Raw genomic sequence first — 23,057 nt, forward strand, 5'->3', positions numbered from 1 at the left:
CCATCTCACTACATTATTTAAAATGTCCAATTTTCAATGAAAAATTATGAGACATGTAAATAAATTAATAAAGTATGACCTATACACAGAGAAAAATAGTAATTAATAGAAAATATCCTGAGGAAGCCAAGAAATTTGACTTAATAGACAAAGGATTTAAATCAGCAATTTAAAATACGTTCAAAGTTGACCCCCTCAAAAAATCTGATTTCCATAGAACATCTTCAAGGTAAACTTGAAACCTGCCAAAACAGCAAATATTATTCCATGACAAGTACTGGTATCTTAATCCTCAAATTTTTATAAGTGTACAGTTCTAATCTGTAATCTTCTATTCCATGTCCTTTTATAGATGTTTTTATCTAATGAGGAATGATTCCACCTAGTTCCTGGTCTAGAAAAACAAAACAGAACTCCCTTATCTTCACTCCCTGACGCTGAGTCTCATTTAACTATCATGATGTGGCCATGATAAGGGGAAATGGTCAGACACATGGGAGCTGGCAAAGCAACAGTGTCAAAACTGCAAGTGATCTTTAGAACACACTAAACTGTTCACCTCTGTTAATCAATGTAATTCAGAGCTGGAGTGCTCTTGCCCTCTACACACAGACACACACACACTCTAAGCCTTTTTTAGAAAAGTAAGTTCAAGAATATTAAAGATACAAGGAAAAGTCACTTCAGAAAGTAGTCTTCAAGGCCAGGTGCGGTGGCTTATGCACGTAATCCCAGCACTTTGGGAGGCTGAGACAGGCATATCATGAGGTCAGGAGATCAAGACCATCCTGGCCAACATGGTGAAACCCAGTCTCTAGTAAAAATACAAAAATTAGCCGGGCACGGCGGCGAACACCTGTAGTCCCAGCTACTTGGGAGGTTGAGGCAGGAGAATCACTTGGACCCAGGAGGCAGAGGTGGTAGTGAGCCAAGATTGTGCCACTGTACTCCAGCCTGGCGACAGAGCGAGACTCCATCTCAAAAAAAAGAAAAAAGAAAGTAGTCTTCTATAAACGCTGATAAAAAGCTAAATTTGGCATCATATCCACTCAAAGTCAGACAGGGCAAGGATGATTATGGAAATCCTACTTACCTTATGCAATGGAAGCCTGCTTTTAACCTACCCTGAATAATGCTACACAATCAATGAAGTTGAGAGCTAATATTTCCTTATAAACTGCCCACATAACTATTTCTCTGTCTAGGATTTCTATTCAAGATAATCTACAAGGCAAACAATATATTTATAAAACATATACTTATATAATATATATTATATAAATATATAATTATATATAATTATATATTTATATAATTATATGTAAATATATATAATATGGTTTCTTAACCTATAGTCCCTCTCTCTGTACATTGTTTCATGCCTTTTGTCATTAACCACAAGGAACAGAAAAATGTGAAGTTCTTTCTAAAGAGGGGGTTTCATGCTCTGTACATATGGCTTCCCTTGCTAGGAATATAATTCTTGTCTGTAAAGGTACTCATGTTCCTACAAGTTTGTTAAAATCTCACTACTTCCTTTATAAAGCTTTACTAATTACCCACCCTGAGCAGTTTTGAAGCACAAAATGCTTCCTTATTAAGCTGCATCCCCTTAAAGTCACAGACTATCTGTAAAATTCATGTTAACAACCCCCCACCCCTTGCCAATTTCCTTAGCAGCGTAGACTGAAATAAACATAACAAAAAATGCTACAGGAGCAGAGGAAAGGCCCTCAGTTTGCCTTGGTTTCATGACTTCCTATATAATTTTCTTGGAAGAATCTGAGCTTTCAGTGTAAGAGTGCTATGACTTACTATCAATGTCTGCCATGAGAAAGGGAGAATGTTGAGATGTGTGGCACACATTTGCTATTCCAACTTGCAACAACTCCTAAAGGCCCTTTGGGGACAAAGAGTATATGCCTAACTGTGGGAGTTTTAGCCTTATTTATAGTTAGGCAGTCAATCAGTAAAATAAATGTTAGAAAAAAATAAAAATCACACAAGTTTCACTTGGTGGTGGAATTCTAGAGGTGAACAAATTAGAATACTAAGAAAAGGAGACCAAAGTTTAGGTAATATTCAGAATTATAAATAAACATTTAAATCGTCATTTAAAAATGTTACAGTGAATTGTCTTTTTAAAAATACTGCCAACTCCAAAACCCATAATAATTTATTGATCCAAAGAAGCAGTCTATGATACTACAGTGGCAGATTTTACTTTCTACAAACCATGCTTATAATAACAAATATCATTACAATGACATTTTGTAAAAGACCTATCTAATACGCCATGTTTTACATTCAATTAGAAGCACATGTAAATTAAATGATTTTAACTACGGAAACTTGGGTAGAAATTTTTCATTGTTAAAATAATGCTTCAGTCATTACAGAGCCTCCTCCTTAAAAATGGGTTATGTTCTGATAAACTAGTTGTAAGTAGAAAATATCGTTAGGTCAAAAATGTATTTAATACATGAACACCTAATGTACCAAACATAACTTGGTGTAGTTTACCTTAAATGTGCTAAGAACACTTACACTGGCTTACATTTGGGCAAAATCATCTAACACAAAGCCTATTTTGTAATAAATGTTAAATATCTCATTAATGTATTACTTTTGCACTATTGTAAAGTCTAAAAATCCTAAATCAGGACTGCCTCTATTTCCATGGGAATGGGAAATAAACAGCATGAATGGATTCAAACTGTAAAATCACTCAGTCACAAGCAAGGATAATGAAAAATCTTTATGGCCCTGGCAAAATCCAGCTTCATGTAAAATTTCAATGACTGAATACTTTTTCTTTCACTCTGTCATGATTTATCTTGTTGTAATTTGATAAAAGAAAAATAAAAACAAATCTCATTAATTATCCTACTGATACGTTAGATAGCTTTACTAATATACCTTAAAATACCTTGAAAACTTCTAATTTAGAAATCATGATAGTATGTTCATTACCATCACATTGGAGAACTTTGGTGATGACAAATAAGTTACAGAATATCTGAAATCAGAAGACAGAAAGTTATGTACAAACCTGCATCTCTCCTTTCTCATCAGGTTTAGCTGGTTTTGCAGCTTCTGTAGCTGAATTTTTCAAGCTCTCTTTGCTACAGCGCAGAAGTACTTCTACTACATACAAAGGATCCAGTTCACCAGAGTTAGGCTAAAAAACAAAACAGAAGATGTTCATTCATTCTTAAGAAACTGGCCCATAAATTTTAAGTTCCATCTGTATAGGAACTATTTTCTCAGCATTTAGCATTATGACTGACACAAACTGTGTAATACATACTTATTTTATGAAATGAAAACTGTCTCTCTGGATTCAACATGTTCCATTGGATGAGAAAACACAGAAATAACTTTATATTTATAAATTCTAATTTAATAGTACAAGCACTGTCAAGTGTGTCACAGAATGTTTCTAATAATGTTAAGAAACTAAAATTTTCAGTGTCAGAAAATTAATTTGCATCTTCAAATCACTCTAACATAAAAGATAGATTGAGAATAGATTATTTTATTGCTTATTATGCTAGCATTTCTATAATGTGGTTCCAATTTTTATTGTCTTTTAGTCTTTAATATTCTGTAATAAAACTATAATTCTGAAGATCTAACAACTACTAAGATCTCACAACTTCTGCACTATGATAATGTATGTTTGAGTAGCATCTTTGAAGCAATAACAGAAGATATTTTTTCAGTACAGAATGCTGCATTTTTAAATAAAATATTTAAATAATCTGTTTTGCATAAAATACACAAAAGGAAAGTTATACGGCAAAGACTTGACTATGTGGACTCCACCCAGGACAGTTCCTACTAAAAAAGTGAAAATCTGTCAATAAATGACAATGAATCCATTTCTACAATCTATTTCTGCAATAAGCTACCAATTGTTTAACAAGAATAAAACATATTTCCAAATGCTGAAGAAAAAAGAAATCACAATTATTTTAAATCATTGAGTTCAAATTTCCTCAAAGAAAGCATACACTCTATTTTTCCAATACGAAAGAAAAACTTTTTCTCAGCATACATTAGTTCAAAATGTGGTTATTTTAAAGGAAGTTGCAAAACATTCCTCAGTTTAAACACAAAGCAAAAATGAAGATAGTTTGATTAGATTATTTTTATCTGCAAAGATTATGTTCAGTCATTATGAAATGAGTTTTACAAACAATGAGCTAAACAAATAGCTATGATCAACTATCAAGTCTTCCTAAGGAGTCAATGATTATAAGAAGACTCAAGGATTATCACATTAGCTTTACAGAGGAGGAAAAAAACCCTCTGAATAAGATGCATAACACAATGTGATAGATGAATTAGCTCCAAGGTGTTAGGAAGATGTGAGTATCTGGACAAAAAAACCCCACAGGCGTATGTGCAATCTTTAATGTTTCTAGATAACTCTGTTGTTGGATTTGGTTCCAATTTTGTAGATTAATAAATTTAATATTCTCTGTAAGATATAACAATCACAGAAGTGACTATTATAACTCAAGTATATCATACATAATCATCTATTTTTGCAGAGCTACTAAAACCAACTTATAGCATTATGGAAATATTCTCAAGTGTTACTATGGAAACACAATAGGAAGCCTTCTAAATTGTAACATTAAATGAAAATTTTGCTGTTAAAAGTATTTCCTAAGATTATAAATTTTTTCTCAGCTAACTTACTCTAGTTTTGCACTCTGTAAAGATGGATCAATGTCCACTTTCAGATAAAAAAACTAGTTAAGTGTTCTATTATCTTAATTTAGATTTTTGTTTTTAAGTCCTAATTTTTACTTCCTAACAGTATAACTGAACTTCTTTTTCCTAGCTTCTCTTTATTCCTTTTAAAGTGTGGCTAATTTCTTGCTATAAACTGAAATTACCTAATTAAAACATAATTTGGTAATCCCAAGCTTGTAGAATGCAAAGAAACAAGCAATTTAAAATAACATTGACAATTACAATTACATTTTTATTTATTTAAAATGCTTCTAACAGTTTTCTTCGTCGGTTTGGATACTCCCTCTGCCTCTGGCAAGCTCTATTGGCCACAAAAATCTTTGGATTTGTATTCTGACCTAGATCCCAAAATTAATAAAAATGTACTTCACATTTTTAGTGAACAAATTCAGGTAGTGCAATGGAAAAATTAGTTTCACCATCAATAGAAACAGAAAAAAATGAATGTGTTCCTCTCTAGTCCTCATTCTATCTTTGCCTAAAAGAACTCTCATCAACTGATTCTACCTTTATAGTTAGGCAGTCACAGAAATGAATTTAGGATCAAAAGAGGCAAGTAATTTTTTAAAAATATGTCTTGTGTGTGTGTATGCATACTTGTAACTATGTTAGCTATAATTTTTCTCTCCTGAACCTTTGACTGACTACCAGATCATGACAGTGTGATCCACAAGCCTGCTCCCCAGCAACTGAAGAAAATTATGAAAAACCAATCATTTAAATTTTCTGGAAACAGTCCTAAGAGAATATATCAAATAAAGAAAGATGTAGTCCAAAAAAAAATCTAAAATTCAGTAAAGTCTTTGATATCTGAAAAAAGATCGCTCCCTTCCTCACTCTTCCCACTTCACTGAAACAGAAACTCCAGACTGGTGAAGCCAAAAATACAGAAGGGCTCAGTATCCCTGCAGCTCTTGCTTGGAGAGGGCTTTTAGGAGGGGCAGGATGTCAACATTTCTCATTCTCCTCCCACCTACCTTTTGCTGCTGCTAAGTCCTCTGCAAGTAAGGCTGAAAGGTAGAGGCTCCCCTTCGTTCACCTAGCCTCTACTGGTTGGCCAGAGGCTCTATCTTGGTGTGGTGCTCCTGAGAAAAAGGGCCCCAACAGCCCTTCCCCTGGTTTATAAGGCAATGGGTCCATGTTGGGAGAGGCAAGATGAAAATACCTGAGGCTACACCCCAACCCTCCACCTATGCCCCTGCTTCTAAAGCGGTGATGTTACTCAGAGAAAAGTGTGCATTCTCCCCACCCCCAGCTTTAGAATTTTGACTCAGAGACTTTGCCTGGGTGAAGAAATACGCCTTAAAACAGACAACTCTTAATATCTTCCCAAAGGACCAGATTTTATTTGTAACAGAGCCTGAGGAAATTCAAGACTAAGATAACTTTCAGAAACAGCAGAGGTTGTGGTGAAATGCAATTGGTAGATCTGTATTCATTGGAGATATAGGCTAAATTGTACAGCAGATAGTTTGCAGAAGAGAACCTGGTTTTAAAAATGATAGTGGGAGGAGCCCTCCTGCTAACAGAGCTTAACAGTTGGGTATGCCCAGAGAAAGGTAAAGTCACAGAGACCCCTGTCCAAACCATTGTCATCTCAGGGTGACTGTGGGCATAACCAAGGCTGTGACCCCCAACTCCACCCCAGAAACAAACTAAAAGGCTACATACTATAGGGGGTAAGAGGTAGACAGGACAGAGACTTACAATCAAATAATCCAGCCCGACACTAAACAAATAAACAAGGAAATAACAACAGTGGCCTGCAAGAGGTGGAGGCAGGGAGGGGAATACCTAGAGTTACTACAATATATTATCAAAAAAGAGACATGCAAAGAAACAGGAAAGTTATGACCCATAGAACAGGGAAAAATGTAGGCAACAGAATTTGCCTGTAATAGTGACCAGATGTTAGGCTAAAGAGACTTAAAAGTTGCCACTATAAATATATTCAAAGAATCAAGGGAAATCACAATTAATGAAGTAAAAGGTACAATAACAATATTGTATCAAATAGAACATATCGATGAAGAAACAGAAAGTACAAAAAGAAACCAAAAGCAAATTTTAGAGTTTCAAAGTCTATTTACCGAAGTGAGGAAAATTACTAGAGGAGCCCAACAGTAGATCTGAACTAGCAGATAATATCAACAGTGAATCTGAAGATAGACTATTGATGGAGATTATGCAATCCCAAGAACAGAGCAAGAACAAATAAATAAAAATGAACCAAGCCTCAGAGAAATATAGGACACCATTAAGTGCAACATACCCATAATGGAAGTTCCAGGGGAGAGGTTTAGAAAAAGAAGTAGAAAAATATTCAAAGAAATAATGGCCTGGGCACAGTGGTTCACAAATGTAATCCCAGGACTTTGAGAGACCAAGGCGGGAGGATTGCTTGAGCCTAGAAGTTTGAAACCAGCCTGGGCAATGTAATGAGACCTGGTCTCTACAAAAATTGTTTAAAGTTAGCCAGGCATGGTGGTGCACACCTGTAGTCCCAGCTACTCAGGAGGCTGAGGTGGAAGGACTGCTTGAGCTCAGGAGTTTGAGGCTGCAGTAAGCCATGATTGCACCACTGCACTCTAACCTAGGTAACAGAGTGAGACCCTGTCTCTAAAAATGACAAAACAAAAACAGAAATAGTGGCTGAAAACTTCTCAAAATTTACTGGAAAAAAAAAATTCATCTACATAGCCATAAAATTCAATAAAGTACAAGTAGGATAAAGGCAAAGAAGTTCGGTCACTTTCTATGCAGATACATTTATCATAATAAAAATGTGGAAAGCCAAATCAAAAAGAGAAAATCTTAAAGCAGCAAGAGAAAAAAAGATTAATCTCTTACAAGGGAACTTCAACAAGACTAACAGCAAAAACTTCTCAGCAGAAACAATGGAGGCCAGAAAGCAATGAGTTGACATATTCAAAGAAAAAAACAAACAACTGTTAACCAAGAATCCTATATCCAGCAAAGTTACCTTTCAAAAATGAAGGCAAAATAAAGACATTTTCAGATAGACTAAAAACTGAGAAAATCTGTTTCTGGCAGATCCACCTTACAAGAAACACAAAAAGAAGTTCTGCAGGCTAAAATCAAGTAATACTAGACATTTATTTTAAACTACATAATAAAATAAAGAACACTGGTAAAGGTAATTATATAATTATAAAAGATAGAAATAAATGTCTTTTTCTCTTCAATGATTTAAAAAGCAGTTGTATAAAACAATATGTATACATTGTATTATTGAGCCTGTAACATACCAAAATATAGTATCTTGGCAGTAACAACATAATGGAAGTAGGTGGGAGCAAAACTGTTTAAGGTTAAGGCAGTAACTCCAGGTAGTAACATGAATCCACAGGAACAAATAGAACCAAAAATGATAAATAAGAAGGTTAATATAACAAAAGCTATATATACACACTTGCTTTCCTTTCTTCTATAAGCTTTAAAAGTAATAAAAAGTGGCCAGGCATGGTGGCTCACGCCTATAATCCCAGTACTTTGGGAGGCTGAGGCAGCTGGATTACCTGAGGTTAGGAGTTTGACATCAGTCTGGCCAACATGGTGAAACACTGTCTCTACTAAAAATACAAAAAATTAGCTGGGTGTGGTGGCGTGAGCCTGTAATCCCAGCTACTTGGGAGGCTGAGGCAGGAGAATCACTTGAACCTGGGAGGCGGAGGTTGACCTGAGCTGAGATTGTGTCACTGCACTCCAGGCTGCCTGGGCGACAGAGTGAGACTTCATCTCAAAAAACAAAAAAACAAAAAAAACCATAAATGATTTTCAAAAAGTAATAAAAAATTTTCAAAAAGTAATAAAAAGTACATAAAGTATTAATCATAATAATGTATTGCTGGATTTGTAACATTTATAGATGTAATATGTATAACCATAAAAAGAGAGAAAATAGAATAGAGCTATACAGAAATAACACCTCTATATCACACTGGAATTCAGTCAGTGTAAACCTAAAGCTTATTCTAATAATACGTATATGGAAAGCCCCAGCAAACACTAAGAAAATCTCTCTCTCTCGCTATATAAATATACATATATATACATGTACACATACATACATACATGTGTATGTATATGAAATCTTTAAAAAATTAAAATGCCACATTAGAAAAAATTCACATGATACAAAAGAAAGCAGTAAAAGAAGAGAAAACAAAGACACAAGACACAGAAAACAAAAATTAAAATGGCAGCTGCAAATCCAACTATATCAGTAATAAAACTCAATGTGAACAGATTAAGCAATCCAAAAAAGGAATAGATTTTCAGATTGGATTAGAAAAACCAAAATCCAACTGCTGTGTATGCTGTGTACAGGAGACACACTTTAAATTTACTGATATAAACAAGACTGAAAATTTAAAAATGGGAAAAAATATTATGCAAAGAATAATCAAAAGAAAGCTCAAATAGCTATGCTGATACAAAACAAAATACATTTTAACAGAGCTTGAAAACACATGAAGCAAAAACTGATAGAAATGAAGGGAAAAATAGATAATACAACAACAATAGTTACGAGACTTCAATACTCCACTTTCAATAATAGATAGACCAACCAGACAGAACGGTCTGCAAAGAAAGAAGTCTAAGACCTGAAGTTCTAAACCAACTAGACCTAAAGGACATCTATAAAACATCCCACCTTAAAGCAGCAGAATACACATTTTTCTCAACTGCACATAGAACATTCTGCAGGACAGACCATGTCAGGCCATTAAGCAAACTTAGAACAATTCAAAACTACTGAAAGAATTCCAAGTACATTCTTGACAAAAACAAAATTAGAAATAATAAAGACAAAAATTTGGGAAATTAACAAGTATGTGAACATTAACACTCTCCTAAATAACCAATGGGTTAAAGAAGAAATCAAAAGGGAAATTAGAAAATACTTTGAGATTAATGAAAATGATAAAATATACTAAAATTTATGGAATACAGCTAAAGCGTCTGTAGAGGGAAATTTATAATTGTAAAACCTCTATAATTGTAAAAGCTCTATTTAAAAAGAAGAGGTATCTCAAGTTAATAACCTAATCTTCTACCTTAACACGTTGAAAAAAGAACAGTAAACTGAACCTGTAGCCAGAAGAAAGAAAATTAAAAAGATGGGGCATAACCTAATGAAATAGAGACAGAAAAATAGAGGGAAAAAAAATCAGTAAAACCAAAAGCTCATGGAGAAGATTAACAAAATTGACAAACTTTACCCAGAAGAAAGATTTAAACTACTAGGTCAGATATGAAAGAGACACTACTAATGACCATACAAAAATAAAAAGGATTATAAAATAATACTACGAATAACTGTATATCAATAAATTACAGACAATCTGAAGAACATGCCATACCAAGTAGAAATTGACTTAGTAATCTCTTAGTAAAGTACCCATAAAGAAGAGCACAGGCCGAAGTGGCCTCATTGCCAAGTTCTACCAAATATTTAAGAAGTTTTGAATGTGATGAAGATATTGGGGAAAAAATATTTAATACCAGTTCTTCAAAACCTCTTCCAAAAAATGGAAGAAAAGGGGAACACTTCCTAACTCATTCTATGAGGCCTGCATTACCCTAATACCAAACCCAAACAAAGATGTCACCAAGAAAACAACAAACCAACATTTCCTATGAATACTGGCATGAAAAATCCTCAGTATTTCCTATGAATACGGCATAAAAAATCCTCAAAAACATACTACCAACTGAATCCCAATACATAAAGAGAATAATATATCATGACAAACTGGGATTTATCTCAGAAATCCAGTCATGTAAACATCTGAAAACCAGTTAATGTAATATATCTTATCAGAATACAAAATAGAATAAAAAGCAAAAATCACATGATCACCTCAATAGGCACATAAGAAATATTTGACAAAATATTTATCTTTCATGAGAAAAACACTCAACACACCAGGAACAGAAGGAAATTTTCTCTATTTCTGGGGGATATGGAAGGACAGGTGAATGACATAGGTTTCTTTTTGAGATGATGAAAATGTTCTACAATCGACTGTGGTGATGGTTGCACATATCTGCAAATATACTAAATGTCACTGAGTCATACACCCTAACTGGGAAAATTGTAGAGTGTGTATCATCTCCATAGAACTGTTAAAAAAAAGAAACAAGCCGGGCACGGTGGCTCATGTCTGTAATCCCAGCACTTTGGGAGGCCGAGGCGGGCGGATCACAAGGTCAGGAGTTCGAGACCATCCTGCCTAACACGGTGAAACCCGTCTCTACTAAAAATACAAAAAAAAAAATTAGCTGGGCTTGGTGGCAGGCACCTACAGTCCCACCTGCTCAGGAGGCTGACGCAGGAGAATGGCATGAAACCGGGAGGCGGAGCTTGCAGTGAGCCGAGATCGTGCCACTGCACTCCAGCCTGGGCGACAAAGCGAGACTCCGTCTCAAAAGAAAAATAAAAAAAAGAAACAAAAAATGTAAAACCTAAGGTGAAAGGAATCTACAGCACTTCAGTATAGGTAAAAATATTCTGCCTTAGCAAAATTCTCTTACAAACAAGTTATGGAATGAGTAAACTGGCAAAGGCATGCTAGCTTTTCCATCTTGGGTTACATAAATGTCCATGAAACCACTGTATTTAGCACTCAATGTCACACTTCCAACTCCACATAAAAAGAGAATTTAATAGCTGTCAGAGAGGCTTCAATAAAGACTACTCTGTCCAGTTAACCTCATCTCCTGCAAGGAAGATCACAGCTACATGAAAACAATGCATGTGTCTCTCTGAGTGTGTGTGTGTGTGTGTGTGTGTGTCAGGGAGATTTGGGGAGAGGAAGGAAAGCACCACCACCATTTAATAGTTTTCTCATGGTTGAGGTGATACACAGAAAATATAAAGGACTGGCTTGGCGCGGTGGCTCACACCTGTAATCCCAGCAGTTTGGGAGGCCGAGGCAGGTGGATCACCTGAGGTTAGGAGTTCAAGACCAGCTTGGCCAACATGGCGAAACCCCATCTCTACTAAAAATACAAAAATTAGCCGGGTGTATTCCAAAAATTAATTCCTCATGGCAGCATTTATTACTGCTTCTCTTCAGGTAATATTATTTCTTCTTAGATCGATTTCATAAGCCTCAAAAAACATTTCACTAAAAATTGATATACAATTCTAATTTAAAGATAATAGTTTACCTTAACATTTGACTTTTTTGAGAAATTCACCACTACTCCCCAGCCAAAGTCATCTCCTTCATTCTTTACCTAAAAAGAAAGAAAAGCAAGTAAGCAAGAATCAAATGTATATCTACAAGGCAATTTCAGCCTTTCACACCTACATTCTAGACTAATAAAGCTTTCTGAATTTTCTGATAAAATATCTTTGAAAGAGCACTGCTAAATTTAAGAAACAAGATATCAACCCTGCAGGAAAAAAATCAATGCCAAATTTCATTTTAGAAATTGCCCCTAGGACAGCAATAACAGGAATCTCTCAGTTGGCAAATGAATGCTGAAAATGACAGAATGTTCCAAGGATATAAATCTTTTATATCTAATGAATTCATCCAGAACTTAAAATTGCCTTATTTTTCATATAGCTATATGAATAGTTATATGAACAGTTATAGTTAGCATTTCATAACTAGAAATATTTTATATGTTAATTCCAAAACTATCTACTTCAATTTATAGTCCCCAAAACAAAAACCAGTGGTGATTAAAAGGCCTTTGCATAAGCCCCTAAGTTAGTGCCATGTGAAACAGGTAAAATAATATGATTAATATAGATCAACTATTGTAGCAGGAAGCATTTTATCAGAATAAAAAATAAATTAGAATCTTTAACAAAAATATGTTTAAATATTGAATTATTCAAGTATTTTATGAAGAAACAATGACATACCTTTACCAAACGACCTGGTTGTAGAAAAGGTAAGCAGTATTTTGGTTTGTGAATATATTCTTCAATTTCTTTACCCAATTTGGCAAGCTGCTGTCTAATCTTATAATAGATAACCACACTTTCTTCATTGGGAATTACTATTTTATTATACTGTTCTTCTGAATTCTTTACCTCTGTAAATAGAACACATGTACAAAATTAAAAGGTTACACATCTTATTTAAATTATACCCAAGACATAGGATTTTTTCTATTAGGTTGGTGCAAGTGTAGTTGCGGTTTTTGTTTACCTTCCACCTTCCTGTAAGTCTCTATGTGTTCATCTATCCAAAAGCTCCCCAAACCCTGTCCTCTTGTGCCTTTTATGGAGGCTTTATTGGATAGACATGACTGACAACTGCAAAGAAATGTGGTTGGTTACAATCTATTACTAATAGACTGAGTGGGAAAACCCAGCAAGATCTGCCCATTATGATTTTTTTTTTTTTTGCACCTTTCCGTATAGCATTTCTTCCTCCAAGGTATGACTCAGGATCTCTTTTCAAATGAGTGCCTTGTGACCTAAAATCAGACAAGGTAGGTCAGAGAATTTTTTTAGGTCAGTCTCCAAAACAGAAAAGCTGGAGATGATTCCTGCCTTGGGGAGAAAAAGCAGCAGGTGAAAGGAAGGCAGCAGAAGGTCAGAATCTATCTTCTGGGACCTGCTTCTGACCCAACATTATAACAAAAGACTAACAAAGGCTATGGGAGTTATAAACCAGGAACCATGGACAAAAACCAACCAATAAATCACAGGCCACACCCTGGTTTTTTGTTAATATGGAACTCATATTAACAGGATATATAATTTCAAAGATATTGGCATATTATTAGACTTGTATTTAGTCATTAATTAGATCAGTCTACCATTAAATGATATGAATATATCTCTTAGGGTGAGGCCATGCAGGTTTGCAGGCTTTTATTTGATCTTGCCTGGTTTTAAAAGTAGGAGTCATCTTGGCAAATATATAGTTTCATATTTTTAGGCATTTGGTATAATTGAACTAGGATATAACTGTTTTGAGCTTCTTTAGAGGTATTAACTAATACTGGATTTTTAAAATGTGTAATTCCGTTTTTAAAATCCATAGCCTTTTTTCTTCTTTTTTTTTAGAGACGGAGTCTCGCTCTGTCGCCCAGGCTACAGTGCAGTGGCGTGATCTCGGCTCACTGCAAGATCTGCCTCCCGGGTTCACACCACTCTCCTGCTTCAGCCTCCCGAGTAGCTGGGACTACAGGCGCCCACTACCATGCCCAGCTAATTTTTGTATTTTTAGTAGGGACAGGTTTCACCATGTTAGCCAGGATGGTCTCGATCTCCTGACCTCATGATCCACCCGCCTCGGCCTCCCAAAGTGCTGGGATTACAGACATGAGCCACCAAGCCCGGCCTTTAGCTTGTTTTTTTTGAGACAGTCTTGGCTCACTGCAACCTCAGCCTCACAGGTTTAAGTGATTCTCCTGCCTCAGCCTCCTGAGTAGCTGAGATTATAGGCGTGCCACACCATGCCCAGCTAATTCTTGTATTTTTAGTAGAGACGGGGGTTTCACCATGTTGGCCAGGCTGGTTTTGAACTCCTGACCTCAAGTGATCCACCTGCCTTGGCCTCCCAAAGTGCTAGAATTACAGGTGTGAGCCACCACACCCGACCTATAAAATCTATAGTTTTTAAATACCCTTCCTTCTTTTTAAAAAAAATCTATGGAAGGGACATTAGAATTGGCCACAATGTTGGTTTAGATTTTAGGCAGCAAGAGTAGCCTAGCACTATGTCCTCCACATTGTATTCTATTTAGATGTGATAAGGTTATACAGGTACAGAACTAGTGCCATTTCATTAATGAAGTGCTACAGCGAATTCTAAAAAGATCTAAGAGATTTGTTTTCACTTTAATCGCTGTTATCATGGGCCTCATTGCAGTCACTGCAATGGCCACCACTGCCGGAATGGCATTACACCAATCCATTCAAACGGCTCATTTTGTTAATGATTGGCAAGCCAATTCCACCCAAATGTGGAATTCTCAACACGGCATCGATCAAAAATTGGCAAATCAATGATTTAAGACAGTCTGTTATTTGGCTTGGAGATCGGGTAATGAGTCTTGAACGTCGCATGCAAATGCAGTGCAATTGGAATACTTTGGATTTCTGCATCACCCCATATTCCTATATGACTGATCATTCATGGGAAATGGTCAAAGGACATCTTCTAGGTAGGGAAGATAATTTATCACTGGACATAACTAAATTAAAGCAACAAATTTTTGAAGCCCCTCAAGCTCACTTATCCATTGTGCCTAGAGCTGAGGCGTTAGATCAGGTGGCAGAAAATCTTTATGGATTAAACTCCACGACTTGGATTAAGTCTACTGGGGGCTCCACTATAGTAAATTTTGGAACTGTGTTTCTCTGTTTAATCAGCTTGATTTTAGTGTGCCAGACCAGTCAAGGAATCCTGCGTCAAAATCAAGAGAACGAACAAGGCTTCATCACCATGGCACATTTATATAAAAAGAAAGGGAGAGATGTTGCGGGAAGTCAGGGACCCCAAACGGAGGGACCAGCTGAAGCTGTGGCAGAAGAACGTAGATTGTGAAGATTTCATGGACATTTATTAGTTCCCCAAATTAATACTTTTGTAATTTCTTATGCCTGTCTTTACTGCAATCTCTAAACATAAATTGTAAAGATTTCATGGACACTTATCACTTCCCCAATCAATACCCTTGTGATTTCCTATGCCTGTCTTTACTTTAATCTCTTAATCCTGTCAGCTGAGGAGGATGTATATCGCCTCAGGGCCCTGTAATAGTTGCATTAACTGCACAAATTGTACAACATGTGTGTTTGAGCAACATGAAATGTGGGCACCTTGAAAAAAGAACAGGATAAAAGCAATTGTTCAGGGAATAAGAGAGATAACCTTAAACTCTGACCGCCAGTGAGCTGGGCGGAACAGAGCCATATTTCTCTTCTTTCAAAAGCAAATGGGAGAAATATCGATGAATTCCTTTTCTCAGCATGGAACATCCCTGAGAAAGAGAATGCGCACCTAGGAGTAGGTCTCTGAACTGTCCCCGCTGGGGCGTACCTGTCTCTTATGTTCGAGACTGCCGGGGTGAAATAGACCCCAGTCTCCCATAGCGCTCCCATGCTTATTAGGTAGAGGAAATTCCTGCCTAATAAATTTTGGTCAGACCGGTTGATCTCAAAACCCTGTCTCCTGATAAGATGTTATCAATGACAGTGGTGCCCGAAACTTCATTAGCAATTTTAATTTCGCCCCCGTCCTGCGGTCCTGTGATCTCGCCCTGCCTCCACTTGCCTTGTGATATTCTATTACCTTGTAAAGTACTTGATGTCTGTGACCCACACCTATTCACACACTCCCTCCCTTTTTGAAACCCCCTAATAAAAACTTGCTGGTTTTTGCGGCTTGTGGGGCATCACGGAACCTACCGACATGTGATGTCTCCCCTGGATGCCCGGCTTTAAAATTTCTCTCTTTTGTACTCTGTCCCTTTATTTCTCAAGCTGGCCAACGCTTAAGGAAAATAGAAAAGAACCTATGTAAATATTGGGGCAGGTTCCCTGATAATTAGGCAAATAGTTGTATTGGTTTTCAGTCTATTTTGTCAGATGGGATGAAGGTACAATTCATCCTATATGGCTCTTAGGAATTTTGATAAAAGGGTTAAATATATAGTTGCAGTTTTCTGTTTAGGAATTATCTCTTTTTAGCATTTGTAGTTGTAGCCCTGGTCTTAGGACCATTCTATCAGGTAAAGAAGGAAACAAAGTTGTTCTTTTGAGGTACTGTGTTTTAAGAAACACAAGTGTTTTTTTGGCTAGGCACAGTGGCTCACACCCATAATCCCAACACTCTTGGGAGGCTGAGGCAGGAGGAGGATACCTTCAGCTCAGGAGTTCAAGACCAGCCTGGGAGAGACAGTGAGATTCCATCTCTACAAAAATAAAAAATTAGGTTGGTGTGATGGTACACACCTGTGGTCCTAGCTACTTGGGAGGCTGAGGTTGGAGGATTCCTTGAGCCCAGGAGGTTGAGGCTACAGTGAGCTATGATTTTGCCAGTGCACTCCAGTCTGGGCAACAGAGTGAGACCCTGCCTCCAAAAAAAAAAAAATTGTTATATATATATAAATATAAATAAATGTTTTTTGAGACAGTCTTGCTCCGTTGCCCAGGTTAGAGTTCAGTGGCACAATCTTGGCTCACCGCAACCTCTGCCTCCTGGGTTCATCCAATTCCCTGCATCAGCCTTCTGAGTAACTGGAATTACAGGTGTGCGCCACCACATGTGGCTAAATTTTGTATTTTTAGTAGAGACAGGGTTTCGCCATGTTGGCCAGGCTGGTCTTGAACTCCTGGCCTCAAGTGATCCACTCACCTCGGTCTCCCAAAGTTCTGGGATTACAGGCATGAGCCACCATGCCTGGCATTTTTTGTATTTTTTATGTCACATAACAGTAACTAACACAGAAGAAGCCTTCTGTGACTCAATGTGTGAGGGTTTTTCTTCCCCACACACCAAGCAGTGGATGCCAGCTGGGTGTCCTCTAATTTAATTTTGACATTATCCACCTGGAGACAGCATCAGGTCTCACAGGTTGAGAGTTCAGTCCCCAAGACTGCCCCCACCCCTACCCCCACTAGTCACAAGTTAAGGTCTCCAAAATTTTAGACACTAGTCACAAGTCATAAGTTTAGACACTAGTCACCACTTAGGGCCTCCAAAAAATTTAACAAATTGAAATTTTTACAACTTCCTCTTTATGTCTGATTATTTTTGTGTGTGTGAGTAGCTCACAAAACTCAAAAAAACACATTTATCAGTTTATTACAAAAATATTTTTAAAAATAGATAAAAAAAATATAAGACAAAATCTAAAAAGGTCCTAAACACAAGAGCTTTTGTCCACACAGAGATGGAGTGCACCATCTTCCTCAACAAATAAATTTTTGTTTCCTTCCTATAAGTCTCTTCATATTTAGCTATCCAAAAGTTCCCCAAATCCTGTCCTCCCTGGACATTTCATAGTGACTTTTAATTAGATGGACATAATTCACAACTATATATAATTAAACAAAAAAATACATAATCTAATACTAATGGAGTAAAAAAACCCAAGAAAGCCCATTTATTTAAAATTTTTGGGTCTCTCTATATAACATTTCTTCCTCCAAGACATAATACAGAATCCCCTTTAAAATGGTGGTCTTATGACCTATAATAAGACAAAATAAGTCAAAAAAATTTATTATGAACAGATCTAAGACAAAAAGACCAAAAAAAAAAAAGAAATAAAAATAAAAAGAAACAACCCTGCCTTAAATAAATAAATAAACAAAACTAGGTTAAAAAAAATCTAATTTCTAAGGCCTATTTCTAAGGCCTAAAGTGCCCCAACGTTTTAACAAGACTATATATAACAAAGGGTATAAAAATTATAAGCCAAAAACCATAGACAAATACACACACACACACACACACACACACATTACAGTTTTAAATTGTGGTAAAATCCAATTTCTTTTTTTCTTCTGTTGTTCATGCTTTTGGTGTCACAGCTAAGAAATCACTGCCAAATCCAAAATTACATAAATTCACACCTATGTTTTTTCCTGAGTTTTAAATTTTTAGCTCTTTATCTATTTTGAGTTACTTTTTGTATATGGCGTGAGGTAAGGGTGCGACTTTATTACGCATGTTGCAATCCTTTTGTTTCAGCACTACTTGTTGAAAAATCAATTGACAACAGATGTACAGGTTTACTTCTGGACTCACAATTCTACTCCACTGATCTTTATCAAACTGCTCTATGTAACCAGTGTGCTTCAGTTTCTTAATCTGCAAAATGAGGATAACGATAGTGCACGTATCCCCACAAAGCTTTCCTAGGGACTGATGAAAGACACAGAATATACTTAGCTAACAGTATAGCTCATGGTAAACAGAAAGGATATTGCTACTGTATTGTTATTATGTTTATTATCATCATCAACCTTTTCACAGACTGTTCCTAGAGCTCTAAGTTCTAGTCTTTTGTACTACCTTGGGCATACTGCATCATCCTGGTTATTTTTAAATGAACTGCATCACTGCTTACAGGAGCTGTATTTCAGTCATTAAATACTAGAATACCATCCGTAACAACACGCATTATGGCAGTAAACATTATCAGGAAAAAAAATTAAGCCCTATAAAAGAATATTTGACAGACTAAAGTCATTAAGAGTTATACGAAAATGAAGACTGCACACTGAAATGATGATCCTGCTGCCCCGCCCAGAATTACATATAACATTCTATTTGTAGGAATCAGGGGAGCACTAAAGGCAGCACAGACCGGAGGAATTTAAGAAAATGATATAAGGAAATATCTATGGGGGATAACAGGGAAGCATCCAGGAAGATTTTCTTTTTTATATCACTCCAAATCACTTCAGTGCTCAGACTATTTAACTAGTGAGTCAAAAGTCTGAAAGACATTTTAAGAAGTCACATTTATTTTGTAGTTAGAGTCCAGGACTCTAACTACAGCTACATACCACTCCAGAAAATTATTAACTTTAGGTACAGTCTTTTTTCTCCATATTAAACAAACAAAAATCAGTTTCTCTAATCTTTTCTCATGTTAAAAAAAACGGGTTTTATGTCTTTCAAAATTGATAATATACATGTAACAAATTAGAAAACAAAGACATAAATTAATGAGGCAACTTGTTTGTGAGATTGCCACTATGAAGCAAATTAACTTAAGGATAGTACCTCTTCCACCCCAATCAGACAGTTGAGGAACTTTAGTATAAGAAGCTAGTTTAACTGCAGTGCAAATGAGAAGACCTCATGGGTCACTGCCATAGGAAAGCCTCAGAATTTCAGAAGATAGCATGTAAAATATGCCCACAAACTCTTAAGACAGCTTGCAACCAATTTCTTCCTCTCGAGGAAGATGAGAGATGGTGGTTGCAAAAACATATTTATAGTATATAATATAGTGTATAATAGTGTATACAATAGATAAGCCTGGGAGTGACTAGGAAATGAACTGCCATGCTCAGAACTAAGCAAATTTTACAAGTAAAAGCATAGATTGCTTTACTGCTCTATGGCAATACTATCATTTTTGCAACAAGCACTTACTGAGCATTTAACATAGATTATCTCATTTAATTCTTAGAACTTGAATGTACTGGATATTATCCCAACTTCATAAACAAACTAAGGCTCAGGTAGCCCTGATTCAAACCCTCATTTAACTGCACAGCTCTTCCTATTACCACTGGCATTATTAATGAAACTAAATAAAAAGACTAAGATTAAGTATGCATTTTTCGTTTCAGTAAGGGTAGAGTAAAATCCAAGGACCTCTACTCTTATGGCTCACTGAAAAATGTACTGTTGATTAGATAAATCAAAATGAAAAACATCTCATGTATGTGAGCCATCTATTTGTTACAATGAATAAAACATTCTACCAATTCTACACTTCACAATAGCCCACATTTTGTTATATTTAAGGTGGTAAAAATAATACCAGTGCCTTGAAAAGGCTCTAGTAGTATCTGCAACAAAAGAAGTATACTCCTGCAAGTAATGAGTGAAAATAGGAATGAACTCCATTCAGGATGCATTCTCTCACACTACATGGTCTGTTTGATCATTAACACTCAGCTCTGCAAACTGTACTAGAGGTTTTTCAATTCCCTTATTTCTCTTTCATCACTCAAATTCCTACCTCTTCCATTAAAAAGTATGTTATACTTTTGACAGTATTTTTACTTACTGGTTTCAGGAAGTTAGAAAAACAGAGCCTGCCCCTTTAAAACCAGAGGTAGAGAAATGCAGGAATAATTAAATTCCAAGTAGACACAAGTATTCAGAGGCAATGCCAGTGAGCAAAGATCATGTTACTCACAATCCTTTTAAAAGGTAAGTCAGAACCACATTGAAAAAACAAAACACAAAAGCTGGGGACTGTGAAGACAGAGGACATGAGATGGAAATGTCTACCTAAAGGGAAGAAACCGAGGCAAGATTAACAGTTTATGCGGGCCAAGGCTGAGGACTGCAGCCAGAGATATACTTCTAAGTTCAGGAAGTGCTCTAGAGAAAAAAGAGGGGCTCCAATTTCTAAAGAAAAAGGGATAATCAGGGTCAGGCACAGTGGCTCATGCCTATAATCCCAGCACTTTGGGAGGTCAAAGTGGGTGGATCACCTGAGGTTGGGAGTTTGAGACCAGCTTGACCAACATGGAGAAACCCCGTCTCTACTAAAAATACAAAATTAGCTGGGCGTGGTGGTGCATGCCTGTAATCCCAGCTACTTGAGAGGCTGAGGCAGGAGAATCACTTGAACCTGGGAGGTGGAGGTTGGGGTGAGCCGAGATCGTGCCATTGTTGCCATTGCCTGGGCAATAGGAATGATGAAACTCCGTCTCAAAAAAAGAAAAAAAAAAAAGAAAAAAGAAAAGAAAAAGGGATGAATTAGAAGAGCGGCTAGATTACAAAAGCTGTCAGGAATTCTCATTGGTAAAAAGAAATAACACGGGTTAGTGACTGGCTATACAGTGGCTTCAAAAGGTAATTATTTAGTTCCAAGGGTAGGAGACTTGAGACTTGACTTCGGTTATATTTTAAATGACTTTCTCGGCCTGAAAATTGAAAGGGGCTCCCATTCCTCAGGTAAAAGGTTTTCTTTTTAATTTCTCAGAGAAATGGTGGAATGTTTAAGTTCATTGAGTGAGCAGTAGAATCCTGCTCTAAGTCATACTGAACAATCTCTGGGTCCAGCCAGAAGTCAGAAAACAGGCTTTAAAAAAATGGGATAATACTTGGGAGTTTTCCCTCTATCCTCCACTGTACCAGGGATGCTTTTAAAAAGTAATTTACTGCTTATCAGAATGTAAAAAGAAAAAGAAACAAAACAAAGGTAGGTGCACCAATACACACTTCTGTTTCACTTGGTTATTCAGTCTCCAAAACAGTCTAACTGCTAGCTGTGTGTGTATGTATAATTATCCTACTCATGCATGACTGTGCTAACTGCTTAGGAGGAATACTTTAATTTCCTTTTTTAAGTATTAAACTAGCTTGTAATCTTACACCTGTTTCAATGACAGCATCTGAAATTTCCATAAGGTAAAATTAATAATAAGTACTAATCTTATTTTAACACCTCCTTAATTCACACTCAAATCCAAAGTGTATTTAAACCTTGTTCATCTTTATTATTAATTTTATTTTTAATAAAATAAAATAAAATTTATTATTAATACAATTTTTGGTGGGAGAAAGGGATTTATAGCTCTTTTAAAAATACACTTCTCTGAGACTAGAATCATACTTTTCTATCTCTTTGCTAAGACCAGTTTATCAGCCAAACGAGGGGCATTATTAATAACTTTTACAAGAAATTAATAAAATGTATTATGATTTGAAATTATACATTGGTCATGTTATAAGGTTTTTAAAAAAAATTCAAAAATCTGCTTATGGAAATTTACTAAAGGTGAGTGTTGAGATCATCCAGCTCACATTTTAAGAAACTGTCATCTTCGATTTTTTTTTTCAATTAGAGAGGTTACTACATTTATTCTCATCACTTTATTAATGGTGAAACCCTGTATCTACAGAAAATACAAAAATTAGCCAGGCATGGTGGCACATGCCTATAGTCCAGCTGAGCTGGGAGGATCAACTGAGCCTGCACTGAGTTGTGATCGTACCACTGCACTCCAGCCTAGGCGACAGAGCAAGACCCCATCTAAAATAAAGTAAAATAAGAGTGGAATTGTCCTATATACTCATGATAGAAAGGAATCTCCAATTTGTCCTGTTAAATAAATCATGATAGTTATAAAATTGAAACATTATTCAGTCATTAAAAATCATGCTTTCTTGAAATTAAAACTTTTTGTTCTTTTTTTGAGATGGAGTCTCGCTCTGTCGCCCAGGCTGAAGTGCAGTGGTACAATCTCGGCTCACTGCAACCTCTGCTCCCGGGTTCCAGCAATTCTCCTGCCTCAGCCTCCCAAGTAGCTGGGATTACAGGTGCCCACCACCATGCCCGGCTAATTTTTTTGTATTTTTAGTAGAGATGGGGTTTCATCATGCTGGCCAGGCTGGCCTCGAACTCCTGACCTCAAGTATCTGCCCCCCTGGGCCTCGCAAAGTGCTAGGATTACAGGTGTGAGTCACCACACCTGGCCGAAATTAAAACTTCAAAAGTCAGAATCAATGAGCTACTAAATACAAAGCATTTAATAAAAGGCTAGGCGTAAGGTAAATATTTAACAAATGATATTAATTATA

General features: G+C 36.3%; 1 protein-coding gene across 1 annotated transcript in view; it reads right to left on the bottom strand.

Moving 5' to 3' along the window:
• Positions 1–23,057, bottom strand: part of MTREX (Mtr4 exosome RNA helicase) — a 117,971-nt gene that overhangs the window by 34,611 nt on the left and 60,303 nt on the right. Inside the window, exons 17-19 of the mRNA XM_003827367.5 lie at positions 12,677–12,849; positions 11,968–12,036; positions 3,053–3,181 (exon numbers count right to left, since the gene is read on the bottom strand). Of these exons, the coding sequence (XP_003827415.1) occupies positions 3,053–3,181; positions 11,968–12,036; positions 12,677–12,849 (371 nt within the window). The remainder of the gene's footprint in view (positions 1–3,052; positions 3,182–11,967; positions 12,037–12,676; positions 12,850–23,057) is intronic.

This window comes from Pan paniscus, chromosome 4, assembly GCF_029289425.2.
Source record: "Pan paniscus chromosome 4, NHGRI_mPanPan1-v2.0_pri, whole genome shotgun sequence".
Taxonomy (NCBI): domain Eukaryota; kingdom Metazoa; phylum Chordata; class Mammalia; order Primates; family Hominidae; genus Pan; species Pan paniscus.